At 53.5% G+C, this 14,986-nt stretch overlaps 1 protein-coding gene across 1 annotated transcript; it reads right to left on the reverse strand.

Annotated features, from left to right (window-relative positions):
- Positions 1-27: 27 nt before the first annotated feature.
- COMT (catechol-O-methyltransferase) lies at positions 28-7,496 on the reverse strand. The gene is made up of 4 exons (XM_024763905.1): positions 5,433-7,496; positions 4,520-4,713; positions 4,156-4,287; positions 28-796 (listed from the first exon to the last, which is right to left on the reverse strand). The coding sequence occupies exons 1-4, from the start codon at positions 5,719-5,721 to the stop codon at positions 596-598; spliced, it is 816 nt and encodes a 271-aa protein (XP_024619673.1). The 5' UTR covers positions 5,722-7,496; the 3' UTR covers positions 28-595.
- Positions 7,497-14,986: the final 7,490 nt, after the last annotated feature.

Below are 14,986 nucleotides of genomic sequence, written 5' to 3' on the forward strand. Positions count from 1 at the left end.
TGGCTGAAAAGAAGCACTCAGTTCATCTCTTACCTAAATATTTAGATCTTTAATTTCTATTTTACTATCTTTTAAACATGATATTGGTATATAAGATTGTTAACAGATGATTTTAGTAAAGAAGTGGCATTTCATTCTTAAAAAGGAAGTGAAAGAACTCAGGAGTCCGAAGTGTGGGGTGAGTTGTTGGTTATGGTGCCATCACTGAGGCATTGCTGCCACCTGGTGACGGCAGACCTCAAGGGCAGGCTGTGTGAGTGCACAGCCCCAGTTCCCTGACTTCTGACTTCCTGAATCAGAAGACTGACGAATGCTGGGGGTGGGGGTGTGACACTGTCATGGACACCACCTGCCTGAGCTGGCCTTTACAGTCAGATACTTTTCCAGATTTACTGTAGTGATTTTGCAAGGTGAGCTGGTCGCGCTTGGGGTGGACCCCACATGCAGGGGCCAGCGCGGGCAGGCCTGGGCCTCCCAGGCCTTGAGGGTGTTGCACTGAAGACATGCACACATTGCAGACACGGGGCAGCTAGGAGTAGGGCCACCACACCCTTCAGAATCCAGCTTGGCCAGGGAGCTGGGGCAGGGTGGGCGGTCAAGGCTGTGCAGGGCTGCCTGGGCCCTTGTAGACGACCTTCTCCAGGCCATCCACCACCTGTGAGTACTCAAGGAACGAGCTGAAGTGCGTGCACTCGAAGCGGCTGTTCCCACGCACGTACTCCAGGAACTCTGGTGTCCCCGGACAGATGACGTTGTCGGCCAGCAACACTGTCCCCTTCCGCAGCAGGCCACACTCCTGCAGGGACAGACGGACGGTTGGAGGAGGTGAGGGTGGCCTAACCTTGGGTCAGCCCTGCGCCAGCTCCTCACTGGCAGCAGCCACTGCAGGAAAGGGCTGTGCTGGGCCGGGGTCTCCTTGCTCCTCCTGCATCCTCAGTACAGCAGGTGCTTACTAAGCACTAGCTGGAAGTGTGAGTGGAGGAGGTGACGGGGCCAGGATTAGGAAAGCCACAGTGGTGACTAAGGCCAGTGGGTCCCTTGGTCACCGCGTGCCAGGAACACGGGGCTCCTCCAGGTCAGATGCCTGGTGCCCAGTGTGTGGGCTGCTGTCAGCGGTCACTGGAGGTTCAATCTGGCCTGACCAGGGTGACTGTTGGGGTGCAGAGATGGGGCACACCTCCCCACCCACCCACAAGCCTGGCCCTTGGGTCCACTCTGAGGCACCCCATTTCCACCAGCGCCTGGGCCCTGGGCAGCTGGCCAGTGTTCCGGGCCTGGGCTCTGCAGAGGGAGGAGCGGCTGGACCTCCTGGGTCCCTCTGCAGTCTCTCTAAGCTGGGGGAGGAGATGCTTAGATTACATCAAAAATCAAAAGAGGAAATACCTCAAGAGGAAATGTTTGTCTGGGGGAGGGGGTGAAGGGACAGCCCAGTTCTGCTGGTAGCTCAGAGTTTTCTTTACATGATCATTAAATAAAAGTGAGAAAAAAAAAAAGCAATCCCAAACACAGAAAGCAAAATCAAGCAAGGGCCCCAGGCGTGTCTTCAGTTGCCAGTTGCCAGCCGGACCACAGGGACAGACGGGCACCCCCTGGTGACTTAGGAATGCAAGGTCCACTGTGCAGCCCTCCAGTCTCCCTGGTGGTGGCTGCCTCCCTTCCGGCCCGTGGGCTGAGGGGGAGGCCAAGGTCCCTCAGGCCAGAGTGGAAAACACAGCTGTGAGATCAGTGAGGCTGGGACAACCCATGAGCCAGAATTTGAACAAAGTACCTCTATTGAATCATGGAGCGTTTCTCTTAGAAAAAGAAAAGGAACTTCCCAGCAATCTTGATGAGAAAGGGCAGCCTGGGAGCAGGCGCCCCCCCCACCCCCGCCCTGCCCAGCCCCAGGAGGGCATCTCAGATCTGGGCAGGAAACGCCCAAGGCGACCTGGAGCTCATTCTGAAGGACGCAGGTGGACAAGGTGGGCTCAACAAGTCAGGCACTAAACCCACAAGTTACAGAGGAGGGATGCAAAAGCCGGGCCGCCCGCCTGGGGACAGAGCCCTGGAGAGTTCTGGCCAGAAGCCCACGTCTGAGTAAGACTGTGTGCTGGCAGCAGGGAGGGAACGGCATTCAGAGGACCAGAGCCGGGTCCACTGTTCCCTGACCCTCCCTCCTTCCGCCCAGGGTGTGGGCTGGGCTGAGACTCTGGCCACTGTGTGGCTTCTGTCTGTCTCTGGCTCTGGGGGAAGCCAGCTGCCCTGCTGGGAGGACACTCAAGCAGCCTGTGGAGAGGCCCGAGCAATGGGGGACCAGGGCCGCCTCGAAGCAGCTCCTGGTCTGAACGGCCACCTTCCCTGCCAGCCCCTCACCCCAACCCAGGGGGAGCAGCCAGGCCCAAGAAGAGCCCAGCTGCAGGGCTTCAGAGTGCACGTTCCCAATCCACAACTTTTCTTCTTTTGAGATAATTACCAGCTTTGAACAAGTGGCACTGAGAAAACTATCAGTTTCTTAGTTACTAAGGGCAATATTTGCTGCTTTTCTATCAATGCAGGCCCCGTAATTATCACACACCCCAAAGCTGCTGAAACCTCCCCTCCCGGTGACGCAGGCCCAGCTGCTCAGTTGCCCAGATGTGCTCCCTGCAGCCGCCCCCGCTCTGGCTCGAGGGCCTCTGTGCCAGCCCCCCACTGCCACCCGTCTCAGCCAGCACAGGTCCCCGTGCAGCTCCTGGTCTGGGTCCCCTGCACCGCCACCCCTCCCCACTCCACACAGCCAACAGGATCTCTCCGGAAGACAGGTCTAGCCTGCCCTCACCTGCCTGAAGCCCTCCTCCGTACCCTGCCTGTGTGGTCAAGCCCTCCACACACAGCCCTGGCCCACTGTCCCCACCCTGCCCAGTCCCAGACCATCCTGCACCCTCTCACACACGCCCAGCCAGGGCTGGTTCCTTCTCGCCACGTCCAGGCACCAGGCCCACCACACCCACGCCAACACCACTGGTGCAAGGTCCTGCCCGGCCCCAGCTATGGCTCAAGCAGCCGTGCCCCCCACGTCCACAGTCCCCCTGTGCCGGGTGATGCCCGGCCTGTGGGGGAACTGAGGTGGGCGAGCAGGGGACTGAAAACGGTCAGCCCCATGTGGCTGCCGAAACTGGAGGCCGTGGTGGGGCACAGCGTCCCAAGCTGCTGTGTCCCCTTGACCGCCCGGGAGGGACAAGGTGGTGGTCATCAATACTGAGCTCCACTCACCTGGGCGCGAGGCAGCCCCCTGGCTACCACGTGGTGCCGAAGGAGCAGCTGGCACTGAGGCTGGACAGCCTGGGGGTGGGCACGGGTGGGGCGGGGGCGCAGGGGGCGTACAACAAGGAGTCTGGGGAGGAAGGCGGGCAGGAGACGCGTCTTTCCCTGGCCAGCACCTGCCACCCAGTCAGGAGAGCCACGTGGCCACTAGGCTGCCTCCCTCTTGCCTCCCCAGCCCAAGCCCTTGCAGCCCCAGGTGTTCACCCCTCCCAGCCACCCTGGCACAGGCTGCCCTGCGCAGGGATCCCCCTTCCTCCAGTCTCCACCCCACCCAGAGCCCCGCACTCCCCTCCATGTCCTAAATGCAGGCAGGCTGGCCCAAGCCTCCCGGGCCCCCAGGGCCGCCCTCGGCAGGGCCCGTTCCGGCCAGGCGGGCACGAGGCTCCTGTCAACTATGAATTGGCATTTTCCATTGGCACTTGCCATCTACCTCTACAAGGATTAAGTCATTTACTGCTGCAGCTGCTGACTGTCAACACCCCCTGGAAGGAGTTCAGGCAGAGAGCTAAAATAAGGCACTCTGTGCTCTGGGAAAAACTGGCAGAACAGGTCTTCAGATAGATATTTTCAGGAGAAGATTTTATGAGCCCAATTCTTGTATCTCCTTGTATCTAGAAAAACACTAAAATCCTTCATGGTGATGACTGCTTCTCGTGACTAGCAGAAACATTTGGCAAAAAAATATGCACTCGATTGCATGTACTCCCCCTTCACCAAAATCACATATATACTGACCTTCCCCCCTACCTCTTTGGAACAGTTTCTCAGAGCTATCGGGGGTCCCGTCTCCCAGGCTGCAGCTCTCATGTAGCCCCAAATAAAACTTAACTTGCTACTCTCACATTGTGCAATTTTTTTTAAGTAGACACTCACCTCCAGGAGGAGCATGTCTGGCAGGTACCGGTCCTTCCAGTGATCGAGGAAGACCATGTCCACAGTGTCCACGTCATATTTCTTCTTCAGTTGGGGGATGATGTCCTCGGATGCCCCGACGACAACGGTCACCTGGAACAACAGACCCCCACCCGGACCCCTGAGTCCAAGTGGCTTCTGGGAGACAGGTTCCTGCTCTGCCCCTCCCTCTGGGGGCCTTGGAGTCTCCTACTCTGTGGACCGGGGCTGTGGGCCGGCTGGGTAAATGTGGCCTTGAGCCGCCAAGGTGTGGCCCAGGCCCTTCCTGCCCTCCTGGCCCCTGGAACCTGTGTCCACATCTGTCACCCTAGGAATGGTGCCGCACCCTGTCCTGCAGGCCTGCGAAGTCCACCATCTGCTGGGTGATGGCGGCGTAGTCAGGGTTGAGCTCAATGGTGAGCAGCCGGGCGCCGGGCAGCAGCAGGCGGGCCATTCGCACGGCCGAGTAGCCACAGTAGGCACCCAGCTCCAGCAGCACCGAGGGACGCTGCTCCCTCAACACGGCGTCCACGATCTGGCCTACGGAGGGGAGTGGGGTGAGCAGGCAGGGGGTGACCCACCCCAGTCCTGGCCCATCTCCTTCCTGACTGAGCAGCAGCCCCTCCCAGTGCCTGGCCCCTCAGGCCTCTGCTTTTGTACACGTTGCTCCCTCTCTTTTCCACCATTCCTCCCTGCCCCCAACTCGTCCTAACCCAGAGCTGCCCTCTGTGGAAGCCCCCAGACGTGACAGACGTGACAACCACTGTCCAGCCCCCACTCTGCCCCCAGGCTGCGCTCAGAGCCTCCCTGGCTCCCTTGAGCTGGACACTGTCAGAAGGTCCAAGGGGGCTGGACAGTGGCTGTCATGTCTGTCCCCAGGGCCTGACTCCAGGGGGTGTAGGGTGGCACTTGCCTGTGCCCCAGGCTGGAGTCCAAAGGTCAGGAGGCAGCCCGGGGGGCCTGATGCCTGTGCCTGGCAGAGTCCAAGAGTCTCCATACACCGTCAGGCCCAGCCAGGACAGCCAGGGACCCACTGCCCACCCTGTGCTGACACCTGGCTCTGCCTGACGGCCTGCGAGTGCAGGGCCCACGTGGAGACTCTGCTGTTGCCTCTGACTGGCGATGGCAAGGGGCCCCCTGAACAGCACCTCCTGGAGGGGGGGTTTATCAAATGTCCCACCCTCCCGTGGGGACAGCGACATGGGCGTTGGGGCTCTGCACAGCCCCTGACCCTCACCTGTGCCGGTCGCACTGCCCACCTTTCTTGTCGCCCACGTTCATAGCCCACTCCTTCTGCGAGCAGTAGGCGTCGATGGCGTCCAGCACGCTCTGCGGGTCCCCGGCCACAGCGTGCTGCAGCACATGGCGCAGAATGCGCTGCTCCTTGCTGTTGCCCATGAGGAGGTTGCGGACGGGGTGCAGGACAAGCTCGTTCCAGCCAATGATGAACAGGCCCCAGAGTCGCAAGGCCTGCAGCAGCCACAGCAGCGCCAGCAGCACCAGGCCAAGGGCGCCAGCTGCCAGCAGCAGGGGTGGGGCCTCCAGCATCTGTGATGGGGCAATGGGCGGGGTTCTACCCGGCAGGACTCCTGGGAGCACATGGTCACCACGGTGTTAGTAACCTGCCCTCCTGGCTGACCCACGCTCTCAGTCTGGGGGTGCTGCCACTGCCAACCCCCGCCACCCCCCTGTGCTGATGGGGGTACAAGGTTCAAGAGGCCAGCCACATGCCTGGTGGCCAGCTCCAGGTGAGCACAGCCACAGCCCTGCCCACCTGCAAACCACTTCCTGCTGGGGCTGCGTCCCGGGGTCGGGAGTGGGTGTGTCTGGCTTCCCCCAGCCCCCCTGGCTTCCCAGACAGCCCTGACAAGGGACACAGCTGGCCTGAGGCTTGTTTACACAGCACAGGGAAAGCCAGCCTCATGCACAGCCCCCTTGGGCACTCACACTCGGGACAGTCCAGGAGCTCGTGTGGCCCTGTGAGTTTCCAGAGAAGGACACAGGGAGCCCCCAAGTCAGGCACACAGGGCACAGCCCATTGGCTCTTCCCGTAGGGGACAACCACACAGGGCCAGTCTGTCCCCTCTTCCCCTTTGAGGAGGAAGGCCACCCTGCCACCCACACCACAGTGGGAGCGAGACAGGCCTCCCCCTGGCAAGTGACCCTTTGGGCAGGTAGCTGGGGTCCCAGTCAGATGAGGGGCCCGGGGCCCCTGAGACACAGCTAGGCTGAGCTGGCACAGAGCAGAGACCTTAAAATGGAAAAGGATGAAAGACAGAGGAAGGTGGGAAGCTTCCATCGGGGCTTGCAGTCATGCAAGGGTCATGCACAGGAAGGGGCCACACAGGACCCCGCTCCCCGAGAAGCTCCCATTGGGAAAGGCACATGGGAAAGCGGGCAGGCCAAGGATCTTGGAGGGGAGACCCCTCGAGGACAGCTCAGGGCTCCAAACCCCAACGCCCTGGACCACGAGGAGGGGGCCTGGTGGGCAGAGCAGGGATGAATAGGGGAGCACGGACACCCAGATGTCTGAGTGGTCTCAGGCCACATGGCCTATTTACACCAGGCACAGTGGGCACGTGGTCAGCAGGTCAGAGTCTGCACACACAAAGACCCAGGTGGGGCCCACGCCCTGCTCTGCTCCCAGGCCACTGACCAGACCTGGCTCCTCAGACGGCTCTGCCCCCCACGCCCCTCCTCTGAGCTCAGCAGCAAAGCAGATGGAATTTGTGCGGGGTTCTCCTGCCTGTAGGTAATTTAGGCAGGAACCATAACCAGAAGGTGACCAGAGTCCTGGCACGTGGGCCCCTCCCGGAGGCCGGCCTGGCCCTCAAGTGAGAGCAGAGAGGCAGTGAGACAAAGCCTGGAGCGTCCCCCAGTCCGGACACCAGGGACAGCCTCCCTGGTTTCCCTGGTCCTGGCACTGCCCTGCAGGCTAAGGAGGCACATGCCCCATGGGGCAGGACGCACCACCACCCAGGAGGCAGGTGGGGGAATCACAGGGGAGGCGCCGTGGGTTAAGGCACAGCGCTTTCTTCCAGGGACAGGTGACAGGACTCAACAAGGAGGGGCCGAGTGGCCTGAAGTGACCAGAACTGCTCACTGTGCTCCTTTCTGCGGGCTTAGGAGCCCCTAACCACACCTGTGTTGCTTTATGTATCATGACTATCTTCACTAGCGGTGGTGAGATGTTGGATCATTTTGATTTATTCTCTGGGTTGATGAAAAAAACTAATAAATGTTACACATAAATATCAAAAATAAGAAGGAATATTCCGGGGACTTCTCTGGTGGCTCAGTGGCTAAGAATCTGCCGACCAATGGAGGGGACACAGGTTCGTGCCCTGGTCTGGGAAGATCCCACATGCTGCGGAGCAACTAAGCCTGTGCACCACAACTACTGAGCCTGTGCTCTAGAGCCCGCAAGCCACAACTACTGAGCCCATGTGCCACAGCTACTGAACCCCATGTGCCTAGAGCCCGTGCTCCGCAACAAGAGAAGCCACTGCAATGAGAAGCCCACGCCCAGCAACGAAGACCCAACGTGGCCAAAAATAAATAAATTTATTTAAAAAAATAAAAAGAATAAAGCCACTGAAGGAAGCCACACTTGGAGGAAGCGCTTCAGGGCCGTGGAGAACCCTCTGTGGGGAAACAAAACATGGAGGGCCCCTCTTGTTTCAGGTCTTCGTACCCAAGTGTCTTCTGCTCTCCCCTTCCAAAGAGCCACAGTGAGGTCACTTGGTATACCCAGCAGTGGCCTTGGAACCCTAGGATCCCAACACCCTGCTTGGCTCTGGGCCCAGGGGTGGAGATAAAGAGCCCCAGTTACCCTAAGAGGAGGACAAAGGGGCCGTTGGCCAGAAGGTAGGAGCCGATGACCGAGGGGCACCCTCGAACCCTCTGTTTCTGTGTGTCCTAAACATGCATGATGGAAGGTTTTAAGGGGCTTGCAAAGTGCACTTTCCAAACATGGTTCCCGACCGCAGTGAGGGGAAGGGGCAAAGCTCTGTGCAGGATGCTGTGTCCTGTTCCTGGTGGCTCTCGCCTCAGGACAGGGGCAGTCCTGGGAGAGGCTGCCGTGGAGATCCGGTTTTGCTGAGGAGGCTGGACCTTCATGAGGCCTCCACAGGTGACACATTGAGCATCATGATAGCAAGGGGGAAGTTGAGGGAGACACAGATAAATGAAAAGACATCCCATGTCCATGGACTGGAGACTTGACATTGTCAGGATGTAAACAGTGCCCAGCATGACCCTCAGATACAATGCCACTCTCACCAAAAAAGTCCAATAGCATTTTTGCAGAAATAGAAAAATCCATCCTAAAAGTCATATGGAATCTCAAGGGACCTACAATAGCCAAAACAATCTTGGAAGAGAACAAAGTTGGAGAACTCACACTTCCTAATTTCAAAACTTACTGCAAAGCTATAGTAATTAACACACTGTGGTACAGACACATAGAACAAACGGACAGAACTGAGAGGCGGGAAACAAACCTTCACGTCTATGATCAAATGATAGTTTTACAAGGTGCCAAGACCACTCCATAGGAAATGGTTCTGGGACAACTAGAGTTCCACCTGTGAAAGAATGAACTTGGACCCTTACCTCACACCATATACAGAACTAACTCAAAATGCATCCAAAACCTAATTTTAAGAGATAAAACCATAAAACTCGTAGAAGAAAACGTAGGAGTAAATCTTCATGACCTTGAATTTGGCAATGGATTCTTTGATATGACACCAAAACCACAGGCAATAAAAGAAAAACAGATAGACTTTCATTAAAATTAAAAACTTTGTGCATCTAAGGACACTATCTAGAGAGCAAAGGACAACCCAGGGGATGGGAGAAAATATTTGCAAACCACATATCTGATGAGGGTTTAAAATGCTGAATATATATAATTCCTACAACTCAAAGACAACAACCCAGTTAGAAAATGGGCAAAGGACATGAATAGACATTTCTCTAAAAAAGATACACCAACAACCAATAAGCACACAAAAAGGTGCCCAACATCATTAGTCACTAAGGAAATGTAGATCAAAGCCACAAGGTACGACTTCACACCAATTAGGATGACTTCCCCAGAAAAAGGGAACATAATGAGTGTTGGCGGGGATGTGGAGAAATCGGAAACTCGTGCACGGCTGATGGGAACGTAAGACGGAGCAGCTGCTGTGGAAAAAGGCTGGTCGTTCCTCAAAATGTTAAATATAGAGTCACCATATGACCCAGCAATTCCACTTCTGGGAGTGGACCCAAGAGAAGTAGGAGCAGGGACTTGAACCTGCACTTGTCCACCCACGTTCTGAGCAGTGTGAGTCACAGCAGCCGAGGGACGAACGAATGGAAACGGACGAACGGACAAAGTGCGGTCTATCTGCACACTGGGGCATCACTTGGCTATTAAGATGAATTCAGCCCTGATTCATATCCCACAAGGAAGGAAGTGCTGACACCCTGCTACATCACGGATGGACCTAGAGGACATTATGCTCAGTGATATAAGCCAGACACAAGAGGATAAATACTGAATGTTTCCACTCATATGAAATACCTACAAGAAGCAAATCCACAGAGACAGAAAGCAGAACAGAAGTTGCCAGGGGCTGGGGAGGAGGAGGGTAATTACTGCTGAATGGAGACAGAGCTTCTGCCTGGGATGATGTGAAAGTGCTGAAAATAGCGGCAATGGTTACACAACTATGTGAATGCACTTAATGCCACCAAACTGTATGCTTAGAAATGGTTAAAATGGTAAATTTTAACTTATGTATGTTTTACTACAGTAAAAACAGTGGAAAACCAAGAAAACAAGCCACCTTGTTTCTGGTCCTCCCTATTCCAAAAAGAAAAAGGGACACACCACTCCTCACTAGGAAGCAGGATCCAGAAAAACCAGCCCAGCTCCCAGTCTCTCTGTCCTCTGGCCACCTGCCCCCTGAGACTGGGTACCTGGGGGCAGCCTGCTGCCCGACCACAGTGCACACTCACCCCCTTCTGGGAGGAGGGGAAGGCCTTCTTGTCCTGAGCTTCCTCCGACACCTCCAGTGTATGTACATACCCTGCATCCATCTCCCCAGAGACAGCACGTGGACCTGGGTGAGGGGCAGGCCCTCTCTCCCAAAACCACTACAGCAACAGCCCACCCTGCAAACCTTCCTTATTATAAGCCCCTTATTTTTATGGCTGCGTTGGGTCTTTATTGCTGCTCACGGGCTTTCTTTAGTTGCAGTGAGCAGAGGCTACCCTTCGTTGTGGTGCGCGGGCTTCTCATTGGGTGGCTTCTCTTGTTGCGGGGCCCGGGCTCTAGGCACACGGGCTTCAGTAGTTGTGGCTCGCGGGCTCTAGAGCGCAGGCTCAGTAGTTATGGCACACAGGCTTAGTTGCTCTGCGGCATGTGGGATCTTCCTGGACCAGGGCTCGAACCCATGTCCCCTGCATTGACAGGCGGCTTCTTAACCACTGCGCCACCAGGGAAGTCCCAAGCCCGTTCTTAAGTGTTCTCCCTGCAACCCCCAAACCATGCCCTCCCTCACCTCCTATCACCACTTATCCTCCTGGAGATAATCCCCCTAAGGGCCCAATGCAGACACTGGCCAGGGCCCTGGCCCCCCTCAGACCCAGGTGGGGACCGGCATTCAGGGCAGGGACAACCAGAGCCATGGGATCTTCAGTCCCGGGGTTCCAAGGCTTGTCTGAAAGGTCCATCAAGACACTGGGAATGCCTCTGGCCCCTCTGCAAAGAGCTGAATGTGCTGTGGCACCCGGGTGGCCCTCCCCCTGTCTGGAGAGCAGCAGGCGCCTGGGCCTCAGCCACACTCGTGGGGAAGCCGGGGGAGGGCCATATGGCACTTGTGTGGGGGCTCCAGGAGCCACACAGGGCCGGCCAGCCTCCCGGAGAAAGGGCTTGAGGGGCGCAGCGTCCCCAGAAGGCAGGCCTCAGAGCACAGGCAACAGTTGGGGACAAAAGGGTGGGTTGGCCAGGGTCCTTGTGAAGGGGGTCCAGGGGCTGGCTGCCCAAGCTGGGGGTCTGCCGGGGACACGCAAAGCTGTGCGCTCAGGCACTGCCCGTGTACACCCCGTGGGACGCGGAGGCCCAGGGACCACAGGCTCATCTCCCTTCCTTGTGATTCTGGCTCCAGACATGTCCGCAGACCACAGTGAGGACAGGTGCTGCCCCTGAAGCAGGGGGCAGGGGAAGGCCAGGGCACCTCCTGGGCTGGAGTCCCTCCTGGCCCTTGGGGGCCACTCTGCTCCTCCCTGGGGACTCCCTGCAGCCCCGCTGACGGAGCAGCACTCGGGCTGCCTCTGCCCACTTCCTCCTGGTCGACACAGCATCCTTACTAAGGATAAGGTGGTCTTGAGTGGCTCCCCTTCCCACTCCCTCCTCCCCCAGCCCCTGCCTCCTCTGCCCTCTGTCCGTTCCCAGCATTTTCCCTCCCCCCAGCCCCTAAAACCCCCCAGCCCCTGAAACCTTGGGCCCTGCCCCACTGGGGGCTCTCAAGGGACTCAGGGACCCCAGAAAGCAATCACTTGAGGCTGAAAAGGAAAAAAAAGTGAATTGGAATCATTTAGTCTACGCCTCCCTACGTATATATCAGTGAAGAAAAAGTCTTAAAGGTGTCCCCACAGATGCTGGTGGGAAGCTTTAAGGCCTCATATGGAACAGGTAATCAGCCTGCCCCACCTGCCACAACATGATTCAGATAAAAATATAAAACGAAGCAAAGACAAGGTCCAACTCTTATATAAACTAGTGAGTTTTATATAATTGTATTTATGCCTTACACATAGCTAAAATTTTTTTTAAAGAAAACCATCTCTGTTTGCATATGTCTGTATGTTTATGTAAGATTGTATGTTTTTATATATATATATGATATTTCCCTACCTCCAGATGGTATTACCAAATCAGGTTATAAAATTCCTTAAAGGAGTTCTATCCTAATTGGCTTCGAGAGGAACAAGCACTTACATAAATTAAATCTTCCTAAAACTCCCGAAATATAAGAACCAACTCAACTGTTTTTCCCGTAATTTGGTAAATCTTTGCTAAATAAAGTTCCTGTAATTTGGTAAATCTTTGCTAAATAAAACTAGTTTAATATTGTTCATTTCATAAAACAGGTGTATCTTTAGAGTTGTCAACATTAAACATAGTGCAAATATACATTTTTATTCTACTTGGTTTACTGGTCAAATAGCTAATATTTTATCCACTAGACATTTAAGATTTTACACATAAGTTTGATTTTAATCAAATCTAGTCACTATTCTGACAAACTTTATTTCAATAATTGTGTTTTATAATGTGTCTGCCTAAAAACAGTTTCCAAAATCTTTTTGGTAACTTGCAACCTTAGAGTTATGCCAAGTTAAGTTAAATAACAGATATTCATTGAATATCTAAATAATTTCTAAATAAGATAAAGTGTTGAGGATTTCCCTGGTGGTGCAGTGGTTAAGAATCCGCCTGCCAATGCAGGGGACATGGGTTCAAACCCTGGTCCAGGAAGATCTCACATGCCGCGCAGCAACTAAGCCCGTGCACCACAACTACTGAAGCCCGCGCGCCTAGAGCCTGTGCTCAGCAACAAGGGAAGCCACCACAATGAGAAGCCCACGCACTGCAGCGAAGAGTCGCCCCCACTCGCCGCAACTAGAGAAAGCCTGCACACAGCAACAAAGACCAAACACAGCCAAAAATAATTAATCAATTAATTAACTAAAAAAGATAAAGTGCTGAAACATTCATTATTAGGCATAAGTTTATATACTTTTGGCTTCTCATGTTTATATGATACAAAGAAGCTAAAGACATTTGGGTGTGTTAATAAACATATTCTTGCCACAGTTAAACAATTTGTACTGTCAAAAGCATCTACGTCCAGATTACGAGATGTTATATTCATAAAATTTGCTAATCTGCTACAGAATACTGGGATATGACAGACAATTTGCAATTGCCTACTTCCTAGTTTTCTCTGTAAAATAAAGGTTGCTAATGGTTAAAAATTATAATCAATGTGTGAGAATAAAACTACTACTAGATACAAAGCAAAGGGAAACAACTTGGTACACAAAGTTGGAAAATAGGATATGTTCTTATGTGAAAAGTATGCAGAGAATGTAGGATATGTTTTTGTTAGGGAAGGAGAGTCGTTTTGTCCTCAAGTAAAATAAAAAGGAGGGAAACAAACCTGAATGGACAGAGAAAGCGGTGGAAGCTTTGTGGAAAAGGAATTTTGTGTTGTGAGGTTACAGCTGGCTAAGGTTAAATGGATTTGTATACAAAGTTTTCTTAAATGAGCTTTACCATCAATAGCATACTGATACAAAACTAGAGCTTGGTTTCCTCTTTGTTAAAATGAGATTTCTTGGATTATTGGTCTGCTTTTAATAAGAGATTGTAAAAGGTTTCTCTCTACCTTTTGAATAATCTTCCTAGGAAAAAAAGCTGTGTCTTAAAATAATTCCCTGTACCCCTAGTTGCCACTCGGGAGAACTGAGTGTCCCCCCTGTTCAAAAACCCAGGTCTGCAGTCCTGTTTCCTCCTGTTCCTACTTGTGAGCTCCCGTATTGTCACTTGGTTAAGGAGATAACTGAGTCTTGTTCTGCAGTGAGCTGGGATCCTATTTAATCAAGTGTTCAAACCTCCTGACATTTGGGACAACTCTGTCTTCCCCAAATCAATCCTAAATGAAGTCTGGATCTCAAAATGGCTTTGGGATTTCCCAGAGGGTCCTTGGAAAATCTCAGTGGTTTGTACTTTTACCTTGTAAAAGAAGGGATGTTAAAAATAATTAGGTCTGTCTGTTATGGTAAACTGCATGGGAAGCACTGTCAAGTAAGAAGAGAATCTTAACTTTCCATATGTTATGTTTGTACAGGTAAACGCTATTAATATAAATATTTTAGAAATTTTGCTTGCTTTCCATATGTTCTGGTATAATGTTATCACTCATAATTATAGTTAATATTTAAAATGGTGTGTATGTTACAGAAACACCCAAATTTCCTTGTCAATTGTGTTTTTGTGATGACCTCTCATCAGTTTTTTTTTTTTAGTTTTTAGTTTTGGGTGTGTTGGGTCTTTGTTGCTGTGCATGAGCTTTCTCTGGTTGCGGCGAGCGGGGGCTACTCTTTGCTGCAGTGCACGGGCTTCTCATTGCAGTGGCTTCTCTTGTTGCGAAGCACAGGCTCAAGGCGTGCGGGCTTCAGTAGTTGTGTCATGCGGGCTCAGTAGTTGTGGCACGCAAGCTCTAGAATGCAGGCTCAGTAGTTGTGGCGCACGGGCTTAGCTGCTCCATGGCATGTGAGATCTTCCCGGACCAGGGCTCGAACCCATGTCCCCTGCACTGGCAGCCGGATTCTTACTGCACCACCAGGGGAAGCCCCTCTCATCAGTTCTTTAACCACAGCCATTTTAAGTCTTTTGTCAGCTGCAGGTAACTTTGTTTCACTCTGATGTTTCTCCAAAGCATTTGTAATCAGCTACAGGCCAGGGGGCTTCATCCTCAACCAAAAGGGCCTGCCTCAGAGACCTGCGGAAGGACTGGGCAGGGACCTCGGGCAGCGCCATCCCTCTGGACTAAGGATCAGAACCCAGAACCCAGAACTCTAGTGGAGAAACCCATGGGCCCAGGAACTGCTCTCCCAAGATCAAGCAGAACGAAAACTAACTACATGACACAATGTTCATTGCAGCTCTATTTACAATAGCCAGGACATGGAAGCAACCTAAGTGCCATGGACAGATGAATGGATAAAGAAGATGTGGCAAAAAAAAAAAAAA

This window comes from Neophocaena asiaeorientalis, unplaced genomic scaffold (assembly GCF_003031525.2).
Source record: "Neophocaena asiaeorientalis asiaeorientalis breed wild unplaced genomic scaffold, Neophocaena_asiaeorientalis_V1.1 scaffold110, whole genome shotgun sequence".
Taxonomy (NCBI): domain Eukaryota; kingdom Metazoa; phylum Chordata; class Mammalia; order Artiodactyla; family Phocoenidae; genus Neophocaena; species Neophocaena asiaeorientalis.

What these genes read in the sequence shown, in the direction of transcription:
- COMT (XM_024763905.1), bottom strand. Translation starts at nt 5,721, where the DNA reads ATGCTGGAGGCCCCACCCCTGCTGCTGGCAGCTGGCGCCCTTGGCCTG. An exon ending in GAACGTGGGCGACAAGAAAG is followed by an intron (nt 4,714 to 5,432) that starts GTGGGCAGTGCG and finishes TCCCCTCCGTAG; the next exon opens with GCCAGATCGTGGACGCCGTG. An exon ending in CAGACATGCTCCTCCTGGAG is followed by an intron (nt 797 to 4,155) that starts GTGAGTGTCTAC and finishes CTGTCCCTGCAG; the next exon opens with GAGTGTGGCCTGCTGCGGAA.